The sequence below is a fragment of the Phyllobates terribilis genome, unplaced genomic scaffold (assembly GCF_046119375.1).
Source record: "Phyllobates terribilis strain yellow unplaced genomic scaffold, ASM4611937v1 Scaffold_1__5_contigs__length_1240528914, whole genome shotgun sequence".
NCBI classification, from domain to species: domain Eukaryota; kingdom Metazoa; phylum Chordata; class Amphibia; order Anura; family Dendrobatidae; genus Phyllobates; species Phyllobates terribilis.
In genome coordinates, this window is record NW_027362761.1 from 813,060,034 (window position 1) to 813,084,617 (window position 24,584).

Genomic DNA, 24,584 nt, shown 5'->3' on the forward strand with positions numbered 1-24,584 from the left:
CGGTTCACCATATGCTTAGCATCTTCTTCACGCACATTGCCTCATTTTTGGCTAGGTGGACTGAATGAACTCAAGATGGAAAAAGGTCCAGCAGTGCAGCTTACGTCCTGATTAAATATGACTTGCTGGCTTTCCCTCCAATTCTGGACCTATTTATTACTTGAGACTATTTTCCCAATGAAAGATCCCTCATGGACAAATATTAAATGAAAAATCTTTCGTCCCACATTCGACTAAAAAAAACCTCCGAATGGACAATTTAATTTCAAATGTTGATGGTCTGTGACTGGTCAATTAAAACGATTGTTAATTCTTAATATTCAATTGACGATCAATCATTTTGGTTGAAATAATTTATTTTCATCAACTTTAATCCAGTGTTTATGGCGGACGTAAGTAGTTGGAATTTCTTTTCAACGGATAAACTATTAAAACAACTTAGCCATTTTTTAAAGATGAAAACGTGTTTTTACTCACTCACTTGGAGCCGCCATACATATTAGATGACCAAACAATGCTTCAGCCAGTAGCCATCTGAGTTGACTCTCCCATATACATGAGCACTCTTTCAGCTAAATTCTCTTGAATTCTCTATAAGAAAATAGTAGGCTCGCAGGTCGGTCAGCAACTTATCTCCTCAATACAATCAGCAGTCTGAAATCTGACATGCCCAATCAACATCTTCCCGACAATCAGTTGGCTGGGGCTCCCATACATATTAGACTGTAGAAACCGTCGATATCAGCCAAGATTAGTCTAATGTGTATGGGGGTATTTAAGTAACATTTGAAGATTTCTGTGTAAAGCATTTTTCCTCTGGTGCTCAGGTCATAGAGAACACTATTGCAGGACAAACTAATCAAAATAAATTGTCAATGATAGTTTGTTATTCACATAGGATACTAATATGGATACTAATGTAGAACTGAAAGGGAATCTGTCAGCAGGTTTTTGCTACCCCATCTGACAGCAGCATGATGTAGGAAAAGAGACCCTGATTCCAGCAATGTATCACTTTGTTTACTGGGTGCAGGCATTCAATGAGTGGAACAGGCTGCCACGAGAGGTGGTGAGTTCCCCTTCAATGGACGTCTTCAAACAGAGGCTGGACAGACATCTGTCTGAGATGATTTAGTGAATCCTGCTTTGAGCAGGGGGTTGGACCAGATGACCCAGGAGGTCCCTTCCAATTCTACCATTCTATGATTCTATGACATAATCTGAGTTCTTAGATTTAGCAATGCAGCAGAGCTGAGAAAGCTAACCCCGCCCACACCAAGTTCTGTGTGTACAAATCCTATTGACAGTGAGCTGTTTATCACAGGAGGGGGTGGAGTCGGTTTAGCATGCATACACTGCTGTAGCTGATGTAGTCCAGATAATGATAATCACAAGGTGATAAAACCTTCAGAATAAGTAAACAGCACACAGCTAGACATGTGACACATCCTTGAAATCTATGTTTTAACCCCTACCTCATACTGTCCTCTGATTACATAGCAAAAACCTGCCGCCAGATTCCCTTTAATCTTAAACATTCATTTTTCACCTTATGATAATGCTGACATGCTGGAGCTTATTCCCAGAGAGGTAGTTATCAGAATCAAAGGAGATAGAGACTTTGAACAGAGAATATAGCTCTTCACATATTGATTTCTCTGGAGCATATGTTAGAGAAGGCATACTGTATACAGGTCAATGTCTATCTAGCCACGTTATCTCTCTCTTTGATTTTGCTGCCATGGGTTGCGACTACTCCAATATTTGTTTAGCACACAGGTGAGGCCAGTCACTGTTGCACAGAAGGCTTCAGTGTCCTACATTTGAACTTGTTTCATTCCACACATGTACATCATATTCTCTGGAGTTCAAGAGCTGAAAAAAAACGAATCAAAACTTTTAGGCTATGTTCACAAGCAGCATTTTTGCTTACTTTTTTTTCTGCAGCCAAAACCTGCTCTCTTGGAAGTAAAATCACTGCATTCATAACTCTTGTTTCGCTGTGGCTTTTTTTGCAGCTTTTTTTGGCTGCGGAATACATGTGTGATTTTTCTACAGTACATATTTAATGCATTTAGTTTTATTCACCAAAAACGCCTTGAGAAATGCTGCAAAACGTTTGTTGCTGTTTTTGCAACATTTTTTTCACTTTCTTATTGCTTTCTATGGGTGAAAAAATGCCGCAGAAGCGCTGAAAGAAATGACATGCTGCAGATTTAAAAAATGCTGCATATATATATATATATACATATATATATATATATATATACATACATACATGAAACACAGAGAAGGCTAGAGTGTAAATGATACTTACCCAGTACCTCACTGTAATATTGATTCCAGGTCGGTGCAATAAGAAATTGATATATGGCATCTTGAGATAAATAGAAAATGGTATTTTTCAATCTTTCCACAAAAGACATATTATCAGAGAGCTCAGTCATTGTCCCTGGCACATAAGAATATGGTGTTGGGATGTGACTGCAATGTCTCTCTATCACATTACCGAATGAGAACCTAAAGGAATAGATGAATGGGATTCCAAGGAGCTCAGCAATAAGTTCAACCAGGATGTCAAACTTCTTCTCCTTTAGTCTATTTAGTAAAACCTTGTTCTTTATAATACCACCACACACAAGCCGCTCTACCTCCACCGAGTCCACTATCCCCTTATATATGCGTGTAAAGGATTCCCAGTATGACATATTAGGCAGGTCGTAAATCCATATGCGCAGAAATTCTTCCAGAAGCTCTTCATTTCTTTCTTTCTCAAATGAAACTGGAAACACTTCAAACTTTAAAACAGATGTCATTTTAGTGTCCATGATAATGTTGGCTGAATGAACCAGCACAGTAATCTCATGGCCCTTGTGCGCAAGTTTCTCAAGGATGTTGTTTAGATTCATAAAATGACTACCATCTGTTGGCCATGCTAGAATCTTTTCTGGGGAAGCTGTGCTAAAAAAGCTAATATGCAGTAGTAGTAAAATACCTGCCAAGAACATGCTGAAATCCCAGTACAGTTTAAAGGGCAAACATGCGTTTGAGATCACTCTTCTGCCCGTTGTCCGCCTGTGTACGGTATATCAGGAAATTACATGACAGCAAAGACTTCCCTGGTCTGTACGATACAATTCCTTTCAAGCTTCCTGCTTATGATACTCCACCTACAGCCCAACTTATTTTTTACATTTCAATGGCTTAATCAAGGAATCAAAGTCCACAATTTTCAATCTATTTTGATGCATAATCTACTTCCATATTTCTGCCTGTATACTCAGCAATTCCTGCTGTAGCCGGAGGGAGACTGGAGCTGTTATGGCAGCATTTGCTGCAGTACTAAAAAACTGTAAATCTCGAATGTCCAGCAGAGTGAGCCAGAACATCTGTGAAGACCACCAGAGAACTTGATATGGAGCGGACATTGGAGAAATCTGTATTCCTAGGCTGTGATCTAGATATAGTGCAGAGACATAGCCGAGTCTGCAGCATACGGAGGGGAAAATTAACCAATGGCCATTTTTTGATGTTTTATCAAGCATCTCTTTATCAGAGAGAGAGTCTTCCTGCGACTCAGAAAGAGAAGTGACAGGGAAATGGGAGGGAACTGGTCCATGAACCAGAGGTGTATCTAGGTTTTCCCCCACCCGAGACAAGAATTCTGTTCAGCACCTCCTCCCACCAAGCACATATGCTACTTGTACACTTAGTCACGTGCCGACGAGCTGCTCTTCCTAATTCTCTCAATGTTCAGTGATAAACTGAGAGAAGCAGGAAGAAAAGCTAAGTGTCACGTGACCGTAAGTCTGAAATTCGCATATCAGTGAAGTGGCCGTGTGATGACTGGTGGAACCAGCAAGCAGAGCTGAATCCTGACAGCGAGTATATTACACGCTGTTAGGATTGGCTATAGGGATTCATTTTATACATTTTATAATTAAAGGGCTTGTTCAGGTTTGAGATGAAAGTCTGCAGTCACTCTGTGACTGCAGGCTTCTGAATTCTCAGAGCACAAGCACTTTTAGGATTCTCCCTTGCCAGTGGCAAGAGTGGACGGTTTTGTCAGCACAAGTATGCCATTTGTATATCTCTGATCACATTCTGACTAGACGTGTCCAGCCTCTCTCAATTCATTTTCATTGAGTGAGGCCATGCATGTTTAGTCGGCACGTGACTGCATGAATGCAAATCGCCAGCACCAGAGAATCCTGACAGCGTGCAGTACACACTGAGAATTCAGAAGTCTGCAGTCACACAGAATGACTTCAGACTCATCACAAACTTGGATAACCCCTTTAATGCTCCTAACATAAGTTAAAATATGTCAGCATCACAAAAAACAGGTACCTTATAGATGACGTCTCTGATTGGAGTCGTTCTCTTTCTTTTCTTCATCTTGTCCAGACTCCATGATGACTTTTTTCATTCACAGCTTGTCTCTGCAGTTTCATGTTCTCCAGTCTTGTGCAGCACATCCTGACACAATAAAATAATAATAATAGCAGTGTCATTATAATGCTCCTGAATAAAAATATCTGCCCTATGCTGAGCCCTTGAATAAATAATTGCCCCTCACTGTGCTCCCAGAACAAAATATGACCCACACTGTCCCTCTTATGGTACATGCCATCCACTCTGCCCTCTCCTTTCCATACTTGGCCCCCTCTTCACACTGTCCTCTCACATTTTGTCCCCCCCTATACAGACCAGTTTCTATACTGTGCCCCCTCGTCACACCCCCCTCCTTGGCTTACCCATCCCCCACTCACCATACTGTGTCTACACCCATCCCCCCACTCACTCCCCATACTGTGTCCACATACATTCTCCTCCTTTGCTCCCCATACGGCGTACTCACCCATCCTCCCCATACTGTGTCTGCAGCTATCCCCCCTCATACATTCCCCGCCCTCGCTCCTTATACTGTGTCCACACCCCCCTACTCATCATGCTGTCTCCACATCCATCCCACCACTCTACCATACTGTGTCTGTACCCATCCCCCCACTCACCATACTATGTCCACACCCATCCCCCAGTAACCATACTTTGTCAGCACCCATCCTCCCATACTGTTTCATCATAAAATCCCCCATCTTCCTCATACTGGGCCTTGAAATTTGTCCCACTCCCCACATTGTGTCTGCACGTGTCCCTTCCTTGTACCCCAAACTTGTGTCCTCAAATCTTTCCCACCCCCATTACCTTAAATCTCCCCCACCCCTCCCGCTCACTAAATCTCCCCACACAAAATCTCACCCCAACCACACACTAAATCTCCCCCCACACTAAATCTACACTCCATTACAATAAACATTCGATGTCTTCAGCTCCACAGGAGCACTTACCACCAATGCGCGCCTCTGCAGTGCTGGTGAATGATGTCAGCAGCATGATCTCATGACCTCATCATGCTGCTGATATCGACCTGACCCGGGGGTCAGATCTTCAGTTGCACTCGAAAGTCATTAAAGTCAATATTGACCCATTAAAGGTCTTCGCCACATGACTTAGGACAAGATGCCAAATCTGAAACTTAATTTACAGAAACGTGTTTCGGGGTATTTGCCCCTTATTAGTGCAAAGCAGGAAAGCTGATTTGACTGGGTGAAAGGCCTCTGACAGGTATGTTGGTACGTGAAACATGGTCATCTGAATGAGGCCCTAGCAAGATGAGGTGCTTGCTACACTAAGTAATGATAAGTATAGCAAAAAGTAGATCAGAAATGCTCAGGTTTCAATCCGCCACAACCTCCTAATCCACTCATTATATCAAACAATAAATCCGTAAATGGTGAGTATTACTAAAACATAACTTTTAATAATAATATTACAAACCACTAATTGTACTGTACACACTGATCAGCTTTCTTTTTGCCAGATCCACAACTGGGTTGTTAGTACCAGAGCCGTGTACTGACATATATGTGTGCATTGCCATCTCCTGATGATCCTATAACAAAGAAACACGTCGAGAGGCACGGAGGGCACTTGTATGGTTGTCTACATAGGGACAGATGTGGACTGACCTTGTCAGGGCAGGAGTCGTCTTTTTAATTGGATGAAGCCCAGCAGTATGGTTTGAGATGCTTAGACCTTCTCTGGAAACAACAGATGGGTGAGACTGTTCCATTTTGTTTCCCTCACTCTTGATTTATCACTCACTTTTGTATAGACTATATATGACAACTATTTGTAGGTGGATCCTGTCTGAGATGCGGACCACCCTTAGTAAGTTGACCACTGTTGTATGCTGTATTTGTATCTGAGTACTCAGTGTAATTGTGAGTGATTTTGTGTTTTTGGACCGATAATAACTTATGTGGGTTTGGCAATATACTGTCACTTACCTATTTATGACAGGTTTATTTTATTCTGTGTGTGCAATTAATGGTTTTTAACATTATTATTAAAAGTTATGTTTTAGTAACACTCACCATTTGCCGATTTACTAAATAATGAGCCTGTTACCACAACTTCTACCACAAGGAAATTTTTGTCATCTTCCTACACTTAAAAGGGTGGCTGCGTGTGACTCAGGAATTTAAACATAATCTGTGAGAATGATCCATCCCCCCAAACTATTAATATGGTAATGTTGCTCTATGAAAGATAATGTCACCCAGATCCAATCTGTTGCTCTCTGACTGAAAAATTGCTTAATTAATATGCAAATGAGGCTTAAGTGCTCTAGGCGTGTGTTGCGCTCGCTCCCGGACTGACTGGCGTGAGCGTGATTAGTGATCCCACTGGACCATGAACCGACTAGTGCCTGGAGGGGCGTAACTAAGTATCAACCCGGTGCGACCAAGGTCGCACGGCGGCTCAGTCGACTCCGTGAACCAGGGAGGAACCGAGCAGAGGGACCAGGTGTTACTCCAGGTCAGACCCCGGTCACAGCTGTTGACCCACACCGGGGAATGCAGGAACAGGCAGGTTAGCTGGTATGCAGACAGGTGGGTACTGGCAGGCATGGCTGGTATGATGGCAGGTGGGTACTTAGCAGGCACGGCTGGTATGAAGGCAGGTGGGTACTGGCAGGCTCGGCTGGTATGGAGACAGGCGGGTGCTGACAGGCACGGCTGGAATGCAGACAGGCAGATACTGGCAGGTATGAACGCAGGCTGGATAGGGACCAGTACAGACTGGGATACAGGAACAGAGCCGCAGGTGCGGTGGATTAGCAGAGCAAAACTGCAGGAGCGGTGAACAAGGAGAGCGGAGCAAAACCGCAGGTGCGGTGAACAAGCAGAGCGGAGAAAAACCACAGGTGCGGTGAGCAAGCAGAGCAGAGCAAAACCGCAGGTGCGGTGAGCAAGCAAAGCGAGCAAAATCGCAGGTGCGGTGAGCAAGCAGAGCAGAGCAAAACCGCAGGTGCGATGAGCAAGCAGAGCGGAGCAAAACCGTAGGTGCGGTGAGCAAGCAGAGCGGAGCAAAACCGCAGGTGGGGTGAGCAAGCAGAGCGGAGCAAAACCGCAGGTGCGGTGAACAAGCAGAGTGGAGCAAAACCGCAGGTGCGGTGAACAAGCAGCGGAGCAAAACCGCACGTGCGGTGAACAAGCAGAGCGGAGCAAAACCGCAGGTGCGGTGAGCAAGCAAAGCGGAGCAAAACCGCAGGTGCCGTGAGCAAGCAGAGCGGAGCAAAACCGCAGGTGTTATGAGCAAGCAGAGCGGAGCAAAACCGCAGGTGCCGTGAGCAAGCAGAGCGGAGCAAAACCGCAGGTGCGATGAGCAAGCAAAGCGGAGCAAAACCGCAGGTGCCATGAGCAAGCAGAGCGGAGCAAAACCGCAAGTGCGGTGAGCAAGCAGAGCGGAGCAAAACCGCAGGTGCAGTGAGCAAGCAAAGCGGAGCAAAACCGCAGGTGCGGTGAGCAAGCAGAGCGGAGAAAAACCGCAGGTGCGGTAAACAAGCGGAGCAGAGCGTAACCGTCGGAGCGGTGAACAAGCAGAGCAGAGCGGAACCGCAGGTGCGGTAAACAAGCAGAGCGGAAGCGCAGGAGCGGTGAACAAGCAGAGCAGAGTGGAAGGTGAAGGCAGACAGAACAGGGCTCTGTTCACATGGAGCAGACTGGAAAATACAGGAAGCTAGCTAGAACACAGGGGGTAAATACTAAGTACTTACAATGAAGTAGCGAGTGGACACACAACTCACAAACAGAAGTACAGAGACAACGAGTTGGAGTTAGGTGCAGGTTCAGGCACTGCAGGAAAAGGGAAGGTTCGGACATAGAGACAAACAGGTAACGGGCTAGGACACTGTTCAGACAGGAACTGAACCAGGAACCAGATACAGGAACGAGCCTGGGAACTCAGCCCCCAGGGTGGCGGAAACAGACTAGAAGTCAGAGATACAGGTAGCGGCCCTGGGTAGTCAGCCCCCAGGGGGGCAGAACAGACTAGATACAGGACAGGACCTGGCAACTCAGTTGCAAAAGACAAACTGAGTGAAAGTGTTGCTCAGGCACCTCCTACTGGGTGGAGGGGGTTTAAGTATCCAGTGACTCACGGCAATAGGCTGGGGACGCATTAGGACTGTGCACACAGTAACTATAAGAAACAGGCAGAAGCCGCGCCGACGCCCTAAGCAGTCAGACAAGAGACATGGACAAAGCAGATACTGAAACAAAATGTGCGGCCCGGACTGACAGGTAAGATTGCGGTCTTGCATGGTGGGAGGTGGTGCACCATTGCCGCCAGGAATGTTACAGTGCCCTCCCCCTTTACGCCCCCTCTTCCTCCAGCCAGCAAGGATTTTCTGCAGAAAATTTAGAGCCCAATCCTTCTCCTCAAGAAGATTTCCTCTTCTGTCCACTAGAGGGAACGAAGCTGGTCTCATCATCTTGGTAACTAGGATGCTTCCTCCCATCGGGCCATCCTCAGCAACAGATGAAGTGGGTGAGGTACCAGGAACAGGACATAGGAAAGTCTCTCTCCATTTGTTAATATCGGGTAGTACCCCAAAGGATTCACGGTCCTCCACCGGGTTGGAGGGGTGCAGAGACTCGGGGCTAACCACCGCTTTGACGTACACTTTGCCAAGTTTACTGGAAGAAGTGGGCGAAGTACCAGGTACAGGGTGTAGAAAAGTCTCACTCCATTTGTTAATATCGAGTAGCACCCGAAAGAATTCATGGGACAACTGGAGATCCTCCACCAGGTTGGAGGGGTGCAGAGACTCGGGAGTAACCACCACCTTGATGTACACTTTGCCAAGCTTACAGGATGAAGTGGACGAAGTACCAGGTACAGGGTGCAGAAAAGTCTTTTTCCATTTGTAATCAGGTAGCACCCCGGAGGATTCAGGAGGCAACTGGAGGTCCTCCGCCTGGTTGGAAGGGTGCAGAGACTTGGAGGTAGCCACCGCCTTGATGGACTTATTGCCAGATTTGTTAGAGATGGAGGGTCCTTGATTAGGGACCAACTTCAGTCTGGTTTCTGAGATGACACGTCTGCGATGCGGGGCGGTGCCTAAAGCCAGATCATTGGTACAATTTGTCGAGACTGTGTGGGGACAATGCCTCCACTTCCCTTCCTTCGGAGACTTCAGCGCACAGCGAGTCAGCGACTAGTAGATCTGGTGAGAAGAAAAAGAAACTGCTGACTGTCCTGAAGATATGGGGACTGGACACCCCTAACACCTCAGCAGTCCCCCAGGAAACACCATGCAGGATCTCCAGACCTGAGCGGGCACTAAATCTCTCGGCTCTGGACGACCTGTGGGTAAACCAGACAGCACCTGGAATGTGAACTTCTTCGTGTGTAATGCTCCAATCTGGAGCTTAATTTGTACAGACATATTTTGACTGTTTCTGAGTAGGGCTCGTCCTTCTGCTGACAATGCCCAAACCGGCTTCTGGAGTTGTCGGACGGGAATCAGACACCGACTCTTCAAGGCTTTAAGCCCGAAACTTCCAGTTAATCCGAGGCCTTCACTTGCCACGGAGACAGTCATGGTCATCTGTGGAGAGGAAACACTAACACCAAGGGCAGCCTCTCCTATAGGCCTAATGTCTTGGGATTCTCCAACCTTCGCTGGACAAAGACCGTCAGGGGGTCCCAAACAACCGCAGCGGGACCGCAATCCGATTTTGTGACTGAGTTCTGGCCTCTGCTTTGCCTGACGAACATAGTCATCCTTCATGGATTCTGTGCGGAAAGCTGCCTCTACAGGCTGGGGAACAGGAGGTCTTTGGGAGGACAGAACCTGGCGTGACGGTTTACCTCTACGCCTTGCACGTCTGGACTGCCTCTTGAGGTTGGGAAGAGAAGTATTCTGTGGAGCATTGTCATCCTGTGTGGATTCTGTGTGGGCAGCGATCTCTTCAGGCTGGAGAAGTGGTAGGCTACCTACACACATTACCCATCGGGGCTGCTCCAGGATACTGGGAAGGGAAGCTTTAGCAGAAGTCTCAGGATTAGGGTCATCGAAGACCATTAGAAAGGCCACCAGGAAGGCCTGCAGGTCAGAGACGATAGGATCCCATGCTTCCCATAGGGGGGTGATCCATTTCAAGGCATCACCCGCTAGGTAGCACATCATAAATGCTACTTTAACCTGATCAGTGGGAAAATAGTGAGCATAGAATTTGAAATGGAGCATACATTGCTCCACAAACACACGGCTTTGTTTTGGATCCCCATAGTACCGTGGTGGATCCGCAGGAACAAGTGCTGATAGCTCCATTTGGGCTGGTGCGTAAATCGCCTGGACCTCAGCTTGAGAAAAAAAAAATTTCTTGGTGCACGTGTTCGCCAGACAAGAATTCAAATGTCTCTGAGAGCGAAGGGCCGTGGGGCTCAACGGGGACCATGGCCTGAGCAAACTGTTGCGCTCGCGCCCGGACTGACTGGCATGAGCGTGATTAGTGATCCCACTGGACCATGAACCGAGGAGTGCCTGGAGGGGCGTAACTAAGTATCAACCCGGTCCGACCAAGGTCGCACTGCGGCTCAGTCGACTCCGTGAACCAGGGAGGAACCGAGCAGAGGGACCAGGTGCTACTCCAGGTCAGACCCCGGTCACAGCTGTTGACCCACACTGGGAAATGCAGGAACAGGCAGGTTAGCTGGTATGCAGACAGGTGGGTACTGGCAGGCACGGCTGGTATGATGGCAGGTGGGTACTTAGCAGGCATGGCTGGTATGAAGGCAGGTGGGTACTGGCAGGCACGGCTGGAATGCAGACAGGCAGATACTGGCAGGTATGAACGCAGGCTGGATAGGGACCAGTACAGACTAGGATACAGGAACAGAGCCGCAGGTGCGGTGGACTAGCAGAGCAAAACCGCAGGAGCGGTGAACAAGCAGAGCGGAGCAAAACCGCAGGTGCGGTGAGCAAGCAGAGCGGAGCAAAACCGCAGGTGCGGTGAGCAAGCAAAGCGGAGCAAAACCGCAGGTGCGGTGAGCAAGCAGAGCGGAGCAAAACCGCAGGTGCGATGAGCAAGCAGAGCGGAGCAAAACCGCAGGTGCGGTGAGCAAGCAGAGCGGAGCAAAACCGCAGGTGCGGTGATCAAGCAGAGGAGAGCAGGAACCGCAGGTGCGGTAAACAAGTGGAGCAGAGCAGAACCGCCGGAGCGGTGAACAAGCAGAGCAGAGCGGAACCGCAGGTGCGGTAAACAAGCGGAGCAGAGCGGAACTGCCGGAGCGGTGAACAAGCAGAGCAGAACAGAACCGCAGATGCGGTAAACAAGCGGAGCAGAGCGGAACCGCCGGAGTGGTGAACATGCAGAGCGGAACCGCAGGTGCGGTAAACAAGCGGAGCAGAGCGGAACCGCCAGAACGGTGAACAAGCAGAGCAGAGTGGAAGGTGAAGGCAGACAGGACAGGGCTCTGTTTACATGGAACAGACTGGAAAATACAGGAAGCTAGCTAGAACACAGGGGGTAAATATGGAGGCAGGGAAACAGAACGAGCGGAACCAGATACACACAAGGTACTTACAATGAAGTAGCGAGTGGACACACAACTCACAAACAGAAGTACAAAGACAACGAGTTGGAGTTAGGTGCAGGTTCAGACACTGCAGGAAAAGGGAAGGTTCGGACATAGAGACAAACAGGTAACGGGCTAGGACACTGTTCAGACAGGAACTGAACCAGGAACCAGATACAGGAACGAGCCTGGGAACTCAGCCCCCAGGGTGGCGGAAACAGACTAGAAGTCAGAGATACAGGTAGCGGCCCTGGGTACTCAGCCCCCAGGGGGGCAGAACAGACTAGATACAGGACAGGACCTGGCAACTCAGTTGCAAAAGACAAACTGAGTGAAAGTGTTGCTCAGGCACCTCCTACTGGGTGGAGGGGGTTTAAGTATCCAGTGACTCACAGTAATAGGCTGGGGATGCATTAGGACTGTGCACACAGTAACTATAAGAAACAGGCAGAAGCCGCGCTGACTACCTAAGCAGTCAGACAAGAGACATGGACACAGCAGATACTGAAACAAAATGTGCAGCCTGGACTGATAGGTAAGATTGCGGTCTTGCATGGTGGGAGGTGGTGCACCATGCAAGCAGGAATGTTACAGCGTGTCAGTCAAGCAGAGGAAGGTGGGGCTGCACCGGCAATACAAATGAGGAGGCAGAGGCTTGAGAAGTGCTCTGACACTTTCAGGGCACTTATGCCTCATTTACATATGAATTAAAACTATGATTTTTTTCAGCGAGGGAGCAACAGATTGCATCAGTAAAGGTATAGATGACATTATCTTTCATAGAGTAACATGGCCATATGAATATTTTAGGGATTATTCTGGAAAGTTCCATTTAAAACATGGTGAATAAAAATCAATACCTTGCTTAACTGGTAACATCATCAGTAATGCACTGATGTTGCAGAAATTTCTTGTTACACAAGCTATCTGCTGGCACCTTTGTGAGGGGTCCTCTTTTAACAGATAGGTTATCAGCAGCTAAACAGATTATTGAAGGACTTTGAAAGGTTTAAGTTCACTCTCCTTTGAGTGCTTTCAAAAAAATTCTTGAATTCTACCCACTTACTGAGAAAGTTTATAACACTTCTTTTTCTACTTGTTCTGTGTAGGTGATAGATATTGTACCATCCGCCTTGTCATCCTGGTGTCTAAATTGGCTCCAAATTTACTCTACAGTAGAACAAGTAGTAGTAGTGACCCCAAACATACAGCCTTTATCATTATGGACTACTTTCAGAATAAGGAAGAAGAAGGAGTCCTGGAAGTGATGATAAGGCCACCACAAAGCTCTGATCTCAACATCATCGACTTTGTCTGGGATTACATGAAAAGACAGAAGGTTTTGCGCAAGCCTACATTCACAGAAGATCTGTGGTTAGTTCTCCAAGATATTTGTAACAACCCCCCTGCCAAGTTTCTCCAAAAACTGTGTACAAGTGTACATAGGAGAATTGATTCTGTGTTGAAGACAAAGGGCAGTCACACCAAGTCAAATATTGACTTGGCTTAGATTTCTCTGTTGTTCATTCACTTGCATTTTGTTAATTGATAAAAATTAAATACTAACACTTCTAATTTTTAAAACGTTTACAGCATTTTTTCCACTTTTCCACACCTGCCTAAAACCTTTATTCAAATATATATATATATATTTATTATTTATTTTTTTGGGGGGGAATTGTACAAAACAAGGTTATAGACTGCCACTTGCTGTGTGCAAATGAAGCCAGACTAATCACTAAGACTAGTTTGGCCTCAGTAGGTAGAGTCGTGCCCTCTTGAGCATGATTGACAGTTTTTGCACTGCCATGTATTTGCCTGGGACCAAGAAGATGACACCGCAGTGCAGGGACTGTCAATCATGCCATGCGTGATTGCAGCTAATGAACCTGGACTAGTGAGTAAAAGTCTTGGTAAGTAAATGCCTTGTCGGACTGCTTCATCTGCATGAGGCAAGTGGCAGTTTATACCTTCTTTTTCCACAAATATGTGCACAAGTATATAACACCAAACACATTATTGTGATGTCAGAAACAGGATCTAAAACATAATGGGAGCAGTTTAAAAGTGTTATGAGACCTGACAGGTTCCTTTAATTTACCACTCTGGGAAGAGCACAAGATCAGCTTTTTTAGTGTCAGGACTGTTAATGTCTATATGGTTTAACAGGTGAAACAGTGGTTCTGAAAAATCATACGCCATTTATCAATATGTGGCCGCACAGTACCCCTCCATCTGACCTCACCCTAAAGATCAGCTGGTACAATAGTATAAAATCAAATTTGATACAATTGTTTCACCATAATCATTCTATTTTGTTACTTTGGTTCTACACTTAACCTATATATTATAAGTGCTTCTGATGTATACGCCAGTGAGCCAATGGAATTTTATAGCCAAATGTAAGTCCAAAATATGTTGACATATAGTTAGACAGTGTTTCACCGATTTCTTTTTACAATGGGAGACAGTCATAAATGTATTTTATAGGTGTATATATCTAGCATGTACAGGTGAATATATGTAGCATATACTGTATGTTTTGAAAACCTTACATGGGTTCTGGAGAGCAAGCAGTGTGAACAAAACTGTAAATGACATTCATGCAAACATCCCAGTATTCCCATTCATGCTTACCTAATGCCTCACTGAAGTAACCATCCCATTGTGATGCAAAGAGAAGATGGTATAAGATATCTTGAAATATGTAAAAGTTCATATTTTTTAGTCTTTCTACAAAAGACATTTTGTCAGTAAGCTCCACCATAGAGCCAGGAACATAGGAAAATGGAGCTGGAAGTTGTCCACATAGTCTTTCCATTGAGTTCCCCATCGAAAACCTAAAAGAGTAGACAAATGGCACCCCAAGGAGCTCAGCAATAAGTTCCCCACATGGAGTCAGTGGATCTGAAACCAAAACATCAAACTTCTTCTCTTTCAGCCTTTTTAGCAGTGAGTCATTCTTCACTACACCATTACATATGTGTTCTACTATTATTTGCTGTTCTTTTGAGAACTTCCTAACCTCTTCATAAAACTTCCAATAAGACATTTTTGGCACATCATAAATCCATAAAGTTAAAAATTCATCCAAAAACTTTTCAGTTTTCTCTTTCGTGAATGGAACTTGGAAATTTTCAAATTTCAAAGGTGAAATATTATCGGTGTCCATAATTATAATGGCTGAGTGAAGTAACACTGTAACATCGTGTCCTTTTTCTGCTAGTTCCTCAAGGATTATTTTCATATTTAAAAAATGGCTGCTGTCTGTTGGCCAAGCTAAAATTTTTCCAGCAGAAACTGTCTGAAGGAAACATATCGGCAGCAGCAAGAGAAAGACATCAGTACGGTACATATTGATGATTCAGCGTGATGTAAGGTATCAGAAGCAGTCCAACAAGTACAAACTTTACAGGAGTGGCCAAAAGTTCACGTCACTAGAGGGAAAAGTTATTCTTCAATCCCCTGTATGGATTTCAGCAATAGAAGCCATGTTTCGAGCGTCTCTTCCTCTTCATACAATGTTTCTTTTAATGTGACTTTTGGCTTGTAGACAAAGAAATGTTAATGTTTTTTCACCATTCGTTCCCTGGAATGTGCATATCAGGACAACTTGGGTATGATTCAGCTAATCCTGGGAACTGTGTCCCTTGCAGACAATGAAGAGATGGGAGACGTGGTGCCAAAAAGACATATTTGTGAATAAATGCTGTTTTTAGTTAATGCTCACTCATATCAGCTTAATATACTTTCTACAAGAGATTCAAGTGGCTTAGACCCTGTCGAATATAGACTTTTATGCCACAATAGTGGTTCAGTCAAAGTACATATCCTATGTCATATATAGAAAGAATAGAGGGATACTGTTTATAAATAAAATATAACCTTTATATAATAGAATTTGAAAGGTTTGTGATCTCATATCAGTATAATATCGTATAATTTAATATGAGACATTGTGTATTATTAACCATTACCCTACTAGAAATTAAAATTATTACTAGATACATCCACTTCTCAATAGTATTTTGCAGATAAGAGATAATAAGACAGGATTATGGCTCCCTAGATCTTAAAGGGAACCTGTCAGCTGATATATGTATGGTCTGTATGGTCACAGCGATATATGTTTGTCTCTGAAACACTACATGCACGTATAGGCAGAGACTTGTCAGTCATTGTCAGCTGGCGAGGAGAAGCCACCAGGGACACACCTGTACGACTAGTCAATAGTGCGGCTCAATCCCTGGCGGCTATTAAAAGTATGTTTCTCTCTTAAAGACAGCAGCATTTCAGAGACAGACATACAGTGGCATGTAAAAGTTTATTGTGAACAGTTAAGCAAGTTGAAGGTGAAATGATCTCTAAAAGGCCTAAAGTTACAGATGACACATTTTCTTTGTATTTTAGGCAAAATAATATATAGTTTTTCACTTTTTATATTTTAAAATTTACAAAAGGGAAAATGGGCAGATGCAAAAGTTTGGGGACCCTGCATGGTTTGTACCTAGTAGCACCCCCTTTTGAAAGTATCACAGCTTGTAAACACTTTTTGTAGCCAGCCAAGAGTCATTGTTATAATTCTTGTTTGAGGGATTTTCTTCCATCAGGGGACTGTGAGGGCCATTGTAAAACCTTCAGCTTGCGCCTTTTGAGGTAGTCTATTTTGGATTTTGACTTGTGTTTAGGATCATTATCCATTTGAAGAAGCCAGGCGCGGGAGGGAGTGCAGGGTGCAGGCGCGGGATTACGGTGCCACAAGTGCTCGTCACAGGGCAGTGTGACATGCAGGGGAGGGGGGAGGTATTATAATGAAGAGAGGAGGCAGGGATCTTTTCCGGGCCCGGGGCCTGGAAGAAACATAAGCATAAAGTTATAAAATAAGATCTCTGAACAACAAGACCACTAATATGAGACATACAGGTAGGACTAGCTTAGCATTTCTATGACCTGTAGGCCCATATTAATAGGTCATATACATCCCAGGGGGGTGACAGATTCCCTTTAACTGTTCACAATAACAGTAATTTTGACCAGGGGTGCATAAACTTTTACATGCCATTGTATATGGCTGCGATCGTACAGCCAGTAGCTGACACATGCTGCCCACGGTTTTGGCAGCATGTATCAGCTGACAGGATCCCTTTAAGGAACAGAGATATGTGTCCTATTATAGATTTATGGAACATTTGAAGTTTGCCAATGACCATCTGGATGATCTGGAGGAGGCATGGGAGAAGGTCATGTGGTCAGATGAGACCAAAATAGAACTTTTTGGTATCAACTCCACCTCGCCATGTTTGGAGGAAGAAGGATGAGTACAACCCCAAGAACACTGTCACAACCGTAAAGCATGGTGGTGGAAACATCATACTTTTGGGGTGCCTTTTTGCAAAGGGGACAGGACGACTGCACCATATTGAAAGGAGGATGGATGGGGCCATGTATCGCGAGATTTTGGCCAATAACCTTCTTCCCTCAGTAAGAACATTGAAGACGGGATGTGGCTGGGTCTTCCAGCATGACAATCACCCAAAACACACAGCCAGGGTAACTAATGAGTGGTTTCGTAAGAAGCATTTCAAGGTCCTGGAGTGGCCTAGTCAGTCTCCAGACCTGAACCCAATAGAAAATCTGTGGAGGGAGGTGAAACTCAATGTTGTCCAGCGACAACCCCGAAACCTGTAAGATCTGGAGCAGATCTGTATGGAGGAGTGGGTCAAAATCCCTGCTGTAGTGTGTGCAAACTTGGTCAAGAACTACAGGAAACATCTGACCTCTGTAATTGCAAACAAAGGTTTCTGGACCAAATATTAAGTTTTGTTTTTCTATTGTATCAAATACTTATTTTATGCAATAAAATGCAAACTTCTGTAAAAATCATACAGTGTGATTTTCTGGATTTTTTTTCGATTCTCTATCTCACAGTTGAAGTGTACCTACGATACAAATTACAGACCTCTCCATTATTTGTTGGTGGGAAAACTTGCGAAATCGACAGTGTATCAAATACTTATTTTCCCCACTGCAGCCTAACGCTGCGGGGAGAAAATGAACTTTATTCTCCCCGTTTCAGTCACGATACACAAACTAAGCTGTTCAAAAAAGTCAGCTTAGGGTAAATATAATTATTAACAAATTGGCAAAAGGCAAAAAATCCATAACTAAAATTTAAATTTAAATTTTATTACACTATTTTAAGAGGAATGCAAAAATAATATCCCTATCCAATAAAGGGGATTTACATGCAGTATACCAAAAAATGTAGTATGCAAACAACAGAAGAAAATAGGGTATACCATGCAGCAGTGATCACCCAGAGAATAAATACATATAAATATATACATTTTTATTAAATATGCATGATTACAAGAATAATCCACGAAAAACAACCTTAAAACACAAGTAAAAACTCAGTGAGCCCCCCACTGTCCATATCCTTCTATATGATGCAAACCAGACAAATTGCATACATATTTAATACAAATTTATATATTTATATGTATTTATTCTCTGGGTGATCACTGCTGCATGGTGTACCCTCTTTTCTTCTGTTGTTTGCATATTACCTTGATTTTGTCATGATTAAATACTATTTTGATCTGAAACACCAGGAGTGTGTTTTTTTATCTCTGATATGATATAGATCTATGAAGTATTATAGGTTATGTCACTTTTGGATTTTAATTGATATTTCAATAAAGAAGAAACTTCTTATATTTTAAGGACTTTGTGGTGGATCAAATTCATTTTTTCTTAGTGCTTATGAAAGTTACTGATCTATGGCACCAGCTAAAGGTGAGCTGCATATATATATATATATACAGCCATGGCGGAAAGTGTTGGCACCCTTGAAATTGTTCTGGAAAATAAAGTATTTCTACCAAAAAATGATTGCACTTACACATGTTTTGTCATACACATATGTAAGATGGCTGCTGGACAGGTCCTTAACGGGAGATATGTATCACCAAGGTTGATAGCTTCGGTGATGTGAAACCGAAAAAGTATGCTTCAGCACGTATAGTGCTGAGAGGATTAATAGGAGGTATTAGGACCGGTTTTTACGAGCAGCTATAAGAGATGAGTGGGAGTGGCTGCTCACACATCCCCACCCCACGGCGTGGTTTGTTGTAAATAAAATGGAGGCCAAGTGTCTCATTTGGTATCTGTGTCTGGAGATGTGTGGATCTCCAGTGTGTTGGTCTGTGCTAAGGCCATGAGAAATGGGCACTGACCTGTAGCGGGCGAACCTGCACCATTGCATGGACATTTTGCTTTTTTTTTTTTTTTGTTGTGCCGGAAAAGACTGTCTTTTTTTTGCCTATGCTAAGCGGTTTATGAAGTCCGAATAAACCTGCCTGAACATTTTTATGAAAACGTTTCCTGTTCCTCCTGAACCGCGGCTGAGTGAGTACCAAACCCCTACAATTGGTGCTGGAAGCACGGGCACGAATCCCAAGGGGCAGTGTGACTGCTACAGAAAACCGTTTATGTCCTGGGTGAAGGCTGCCAGCCAGCAAGGGATGTCTGGCAGTATGGAGGAGCTGATTAAGCAACTGGCGCAGGCTAACCTCCAACAGCATCAACAGAAGAAGCAGCAGTGGCAACAGCAGTGACGCGCCCCGAGGGCCGTGGGGTACTCGGTGCCAGGCCTGTAGATGCTGCAGGAAGGATATGTCACAGTGGCAGCGGCCCGGTCCGTGGCCCAGGGCGGTCAACAAAAAAAAAGGGGATTGAATATATTTATATGGGATTTGTAATTCTTAGAAAGTGTTCGTGACGCCACATGTGGTTTCTGGTAATAGATACCAGCGCTGCTTCAGACCTCTGGGGCGGTTGGTAGGGCAGCTGAGTTGGAATGGCTCCCCACAGGTGGAGCGGGCCCCAGGGCAGTGTAGGTGCAGATGATGGTGATGCTGGGGTTTGTGGAGCAGGAGAGATGGCGCAGCGGAAATAACTGATGGAGGCAGTGGAGTGCAGTCATCCGAGTTTACTCACAGTTCTGTTCAAGTTCCTCAAGTACACTGTACGGGTGTCAGCCTCCCGCGTCGCACTGCGTCCACCAAACAAGGGGTCCAGCACTTTCTCAAGTATATCAGGAGCGCTTGACAGAACCCCGCTTTCTTTATGTTCCTTACTAGACCGACTTCTCGCGCTGGGTCTTCTCCCTCCTGCCCTGCGCTTTCCCACACACAGTCCCGATCGGGTGCTCTGAAGTCCCTCTGGGCAACCTGGAGTTCCCGGACCTACTTGATGCCCGTCACGGTGACTAGGGTGAGACTGTGGCAACTGCACCATGGAAGTGCAGAAACCTCCGGTTTTCCAGCCGAGACCTGGAGTAACGCGGCTGGTCCAGGGACCGGTTCCCTTCTTGCGGCCTGATCCCTCTGACACCTGGCAGATTCGGGTGTACGGGTGCCGTCCTGCACTCACCGTACCCCCTAGGATCCCTTCTGTCGACGGAGCCTTCCTCCTCTGCTCCCCTCCTAGGCCTCTATTACTAGGCCCCTTATGGAGCAGAGCTCCTAAAGAGACTCTGCTCCCCTCCTCTCCTTGCTACTCACTTTCTGTCCTCTGCAGTACTCCGCCACCCTAAGATGGCTTCCCTTTATATACCTCCTATTATGGTGCACCCCTGTTCTGCATCCTCCACCCTCACCCACTACTGGTTCGCCCTCTCTTTGGTCCCCCCACTCCAGCCAGGGACAGGGCTCAGCAGAAACACAGTGCATCTTGCCCTTCCAGCCGGCCTGGAGTAGTATAGTGTTGAATGCGGGTGTTGGGGTTCCGGGCAGCACTCCCTCCTTACCTTGAGAGAAGGAGACACCACACCTCTGGGTGAGGTGCAGTACCTCTGTGGCGACTGAACCCTCAGGGGCGCCACAGCAGTAGCAGGAACAGCAGCAGCAGTAGCAACAGCAGCAGCAGATGCAGCATCTACAGCACAAGCAGCAGATGGAGCTCCTGGCCAAGGTGATACGTGGCAGGGCAACCGCCCCACCCCCTACTCCAGGTGATGACTCTCATGTGAGGAAGACGGTAAGGAGAGCATTGCAAAAGATGACCCTGGGTGATGACGCCGAGGCGTTCCTGACGGTCTTTGAGAGGGTGGGAGAGCGGGAGAAATTGCCTCCAGAGCAGTAGCCCGCAGAAGGGCTATTATGATCTGGCCTTGCAGGACGCAAAGGAGTATGCCAAGTTGAAAACTGAGATTTTTGCGTGCTTGGGAGTGACTCTTGACTGTCAAGGCGCAACGGATGTACCACTGGGCCTAATGCAGTGACAAATATCCCCGGTCCCAAATGTTCGATCTCCTACACCTGGTCCAAAAGTGGTTGCAACCTGAGTATTCCTCCCCAGCTCAGATGGTGGAGAGGGTCGTCATGGACAGGTTCATCCACTCCCTTCCGAGGTTGGTGCAATCCTGAGATCCCCGTAATGCCGATGACCTGGTGGGATTGATGGACAGGTACCCAGCGGTAGAGAGTTCCTTGGGGAGGCCAGGGGTCATAGCGTCTCCATACTGGGGATCCCAAAAGGGGGCAGACACCCAAAAGAGGGGAACTAGAGCCACATCTGGGGGGCGTGCTAGAGCCCAGGAAGTGTCTGAGTTGCTGCCCAAGGTCCCGCCCCATAACGTAGTATGTTGGAGGTGTCATACCCCAGGTCACATAGCCGCCCGTTGCCCCATGACCCACGAGCCAATGGACTGTAGCACAGGACGGCGCTATTTGTACTTTGCTTATCCTGCCTGTAGTACTGTTCCTCAGTCAGGCGAGGGACCGCAGGCATGCCTTGTGTCGGTGAATGGAGTGCAAGTGACCGTTCTGTTAGACTCGGGGAGTTTGGTAACCCTAGTGAGGGCCACAATTCCTCATCGGCGGATTCCAGGGAAGAAGGTCGGCGTCCGTTGTATCCATGAGGACGCTAAGGACTACCCTGTGGCCCGAGTGGTCATAGACTCAAACTATGGCACCGAGTCCCACGAGCTGAACATAGTCAAGGACCTGTTGCACCCGGTGAAAATAGGGAGGGACTTTGCCTTTTTTTGGGACTTGTGGGAGAAAGGGAGGAAACCGGGTTGTCCGGACAACAACCAGGTCGCTCCTGAAGAAACCTCATTGCAGGCCACCGCCGACGAGTTTCCTTTTTGTGTGCTTGTTGGGGATGAGGATGAGGCAGCATCCCCGGAGGCCAATAACCCTGAGCTGGAGGTGTACGGGGGAACCTTTGGAACCACCCAACTTAGGGACTTAACTTTGAAAGGGGCATTTGATAATGTCACTGTTCTGAATGGTGTTGCTCAAGAGCCGGGGGCTGACACCTTATATCCGTACTTTGCTGTGAATAGGGAGTTGCTATATCGGGTAACCAAGCTCAGAGGGGAGGTAATCGAGCAGGTACTAGTGCCAGGGCCGTACAGATGCAGGGTGTTAGATATGGCCCATACACATGTCTTAGATGGGCATCTGGGGGTAGAAAAAACCCAGGAAAGGATCCTCCAGAGGTTCTACTGGCCCGGTTGTCACCAAGAGATCATGAATTATTGTAGGTCCTCTCCCACTTGTCAGCTGACCTTCCCTGTGGCTCACTTCCATAGCCCCTTAGTGCCACTACCCATCATTGAGGTCCCATTCGATCGCATCGCCATGGATCTAGTGGGGCCCTTGGTCAAGTCCGCCAGAGGACATCAGTATATCCTGGTGGTACTGGACTACACTACCCGGTACCTGGAGGCTGTACCGCTACAAAACGCCTCTGCCAAGTGCATAGCCCAGGAGCTGGTCCACATCTTTTTGAGAACGGGGTTGCCTAAGGAGATCCTAATGGACCAAAGGGACCCATTTATGTCAAGGGTGATGAGGGAGTTGTGCAAAACCCTGCAAATCACACAACTCAGGACCTCAGTCTACCACCCACGGACAGACGGCTTGGTGGAGAGGTTTAATAAAACCTTGAAGGCCATGTTGAAAAAGGTCATACAGAAAGACGGCCGGGACTGGGACTGTCTACTTCCGTAGCTTCTGTTCTCCATTAGAGAAGTCCCACACACCTCTACTGGATTGAGCTATTATATGGCCGACACCCCCGCGGGCTCCAAGACGTAGCGAAGGAGACCTGGGAGGCAGAGTCTACACCCTACAGGAGTGTAATCGAACACGTGGCCCAGATGCAAGAGAGGGTTGCAGAGGTGATGCCCATTGTGAAAGAACACCTCCTCAAAGCACAAGAGGCACAGTCGAGGGTATACAATAGATCGGTGAGGGTGAGACACTTCAACCCTGGGGATCGGGTACAGGTACTGGTACCTACGGTGGAGAGCAAATTCCTGGCCAAGTGGCACGGCCCCTATGAAGTAGTCAAAAAGATTGGCAACGTCAACTATAGAGTCCACCAACCAGGAAGAAGGAAGCCCTATCAGGTGTACCACGTCAACCTGATTAAGCCTTGGTTATATAGAGAGCCCATGGAAGCTCCGTGTTTGGTGGTGAAGACTGAAGCCAATGTGGAGGCAGTCAAGGTGGCAGAGTTGTCACGTGCCCAGAAGCAACAGTGCCGAGAGTTGCTACATCGGAATAGAGATCTGTTCTCAGATACCAGGTTGTACCCAAATCATAGAGCATGAGGTTCTTATGGAGCCTCATATCTGAGTAAACATGAAGCCATTTTGGATTCCAGAAGCCCACCGAGAAGTGATCTCGAAGGAAGTGAAGCGGATGCTGAGCCTGGGAATCATTGAGGAGTCCAAGAGTGGCTGGTCCAGTCCCATAGTCTTGATGCTGAAACCATAAGGAGAATGGCAGTTTTGCAATGACTATAGGAAACTCAACGAGGTCTCAAAGTTCGACACCTACCCAATGCCCAGGGTAGATGAACTGATTGAAAGGTTAGGACCGGCCAGGTACATTAGTATGCTTGACCTAACAAAAGGGTATTGGCAGATTCCTATGTCCCAAGACGCCAAGGAGAAGACTGCCTTCTCAACGCCAGACGGATGCTTCCAGTACACAAGGATGCCGTTTGGGTTGCAAGGAGCACCAGCCACCTTCCAGAGAGCCATGGACCGGATCCTAGCTCCTCACAAGAAGTACGCAGCGGCCTACCTGGATGACATCGTGATCTACAGTCAGGATTGGGAAAGCCATCTGCGCAAAGTCCAGGCGATACTTGATGCTCTACGGGAGGCGGGGTTTTCCATAAACCCGAAGAAATTTGCCATGAGCATGGAGGAAGCCAAATACTTGGGCTATGTCGTAGGCAGAGGCGTAATAAAGCCCCAAATAAAGTCAACGTGATCCGGGGGTGGCCACAACCTCTCTCAAAAAAGCAGGTCAGAGCGTTCCTGGGCATCGTGGGTTACTACCGTCGGTTCATACCTAACTTCGCCATGACAGCCTCCCCTTTGACAGACCTCCTTAAAGGGACAAAATCGACTATGGCTAAGTGGTCTCCAGAAGCTGAGACAGCTTTCCAGGAACTTAATCAAGCCATGTGTAAACAACTAGTGTTGGTGGCACCGGATTTCTCGAAGGAATTTGTGGTCCAAACGGATGCATCAGATGTCGGGTTGGGGGCTGTCCTATCACAAGAGATTAACGGGGAAGAGCACCCCATAATGTATTTAAGCCGGAAGTTGACATCTTGTG

At 46.4% G+C, this 24,584-nt stretch overlaps 1 protein-coding gene across 6 annotated transcripts in view; it reads right to left on the bottom strand.

Moving 5' to 3' along the window:
* LOC141152643 (UDP-glucuronosyltransferase 2A1-like) overlaps positions 1 to 24,584 on the bottom strand; it is a 91,279-nt gene that overhangs the window by 37,285 nt on the left and 29,410 nt on the right. Inside the window, exons 1-2 of one of the 6 annotated variants that reach the window (XM_073637235.1) lie at positions 14,572 to 15,332; positions 2,318 to 2,923 (exon numbers count right to left, since the gene is read on the bottom strand). The exons of 2 other annotated variants lie outside the window; for them this stretch is intronic. In XM_073637235.1, the coding sequence (XP_073493336.1) occupies positions 2,318 to 2,923; positions 14,572 to 15,289 (1,324 nt within the window). In that variant the 5' untranslated portion in view covers positions 15,290 to 15,332. Of the gene's footprint in view, positions 1 to 2,317; positions 3,189 to 14,571; positions 15,333 to 24,584 lie in introns of those variants that run through there. 3 more of the 6 variants (XM_073637205.1, XM_073637222.1, XM_073637229.1) reach the window with 3 other exon arrangements.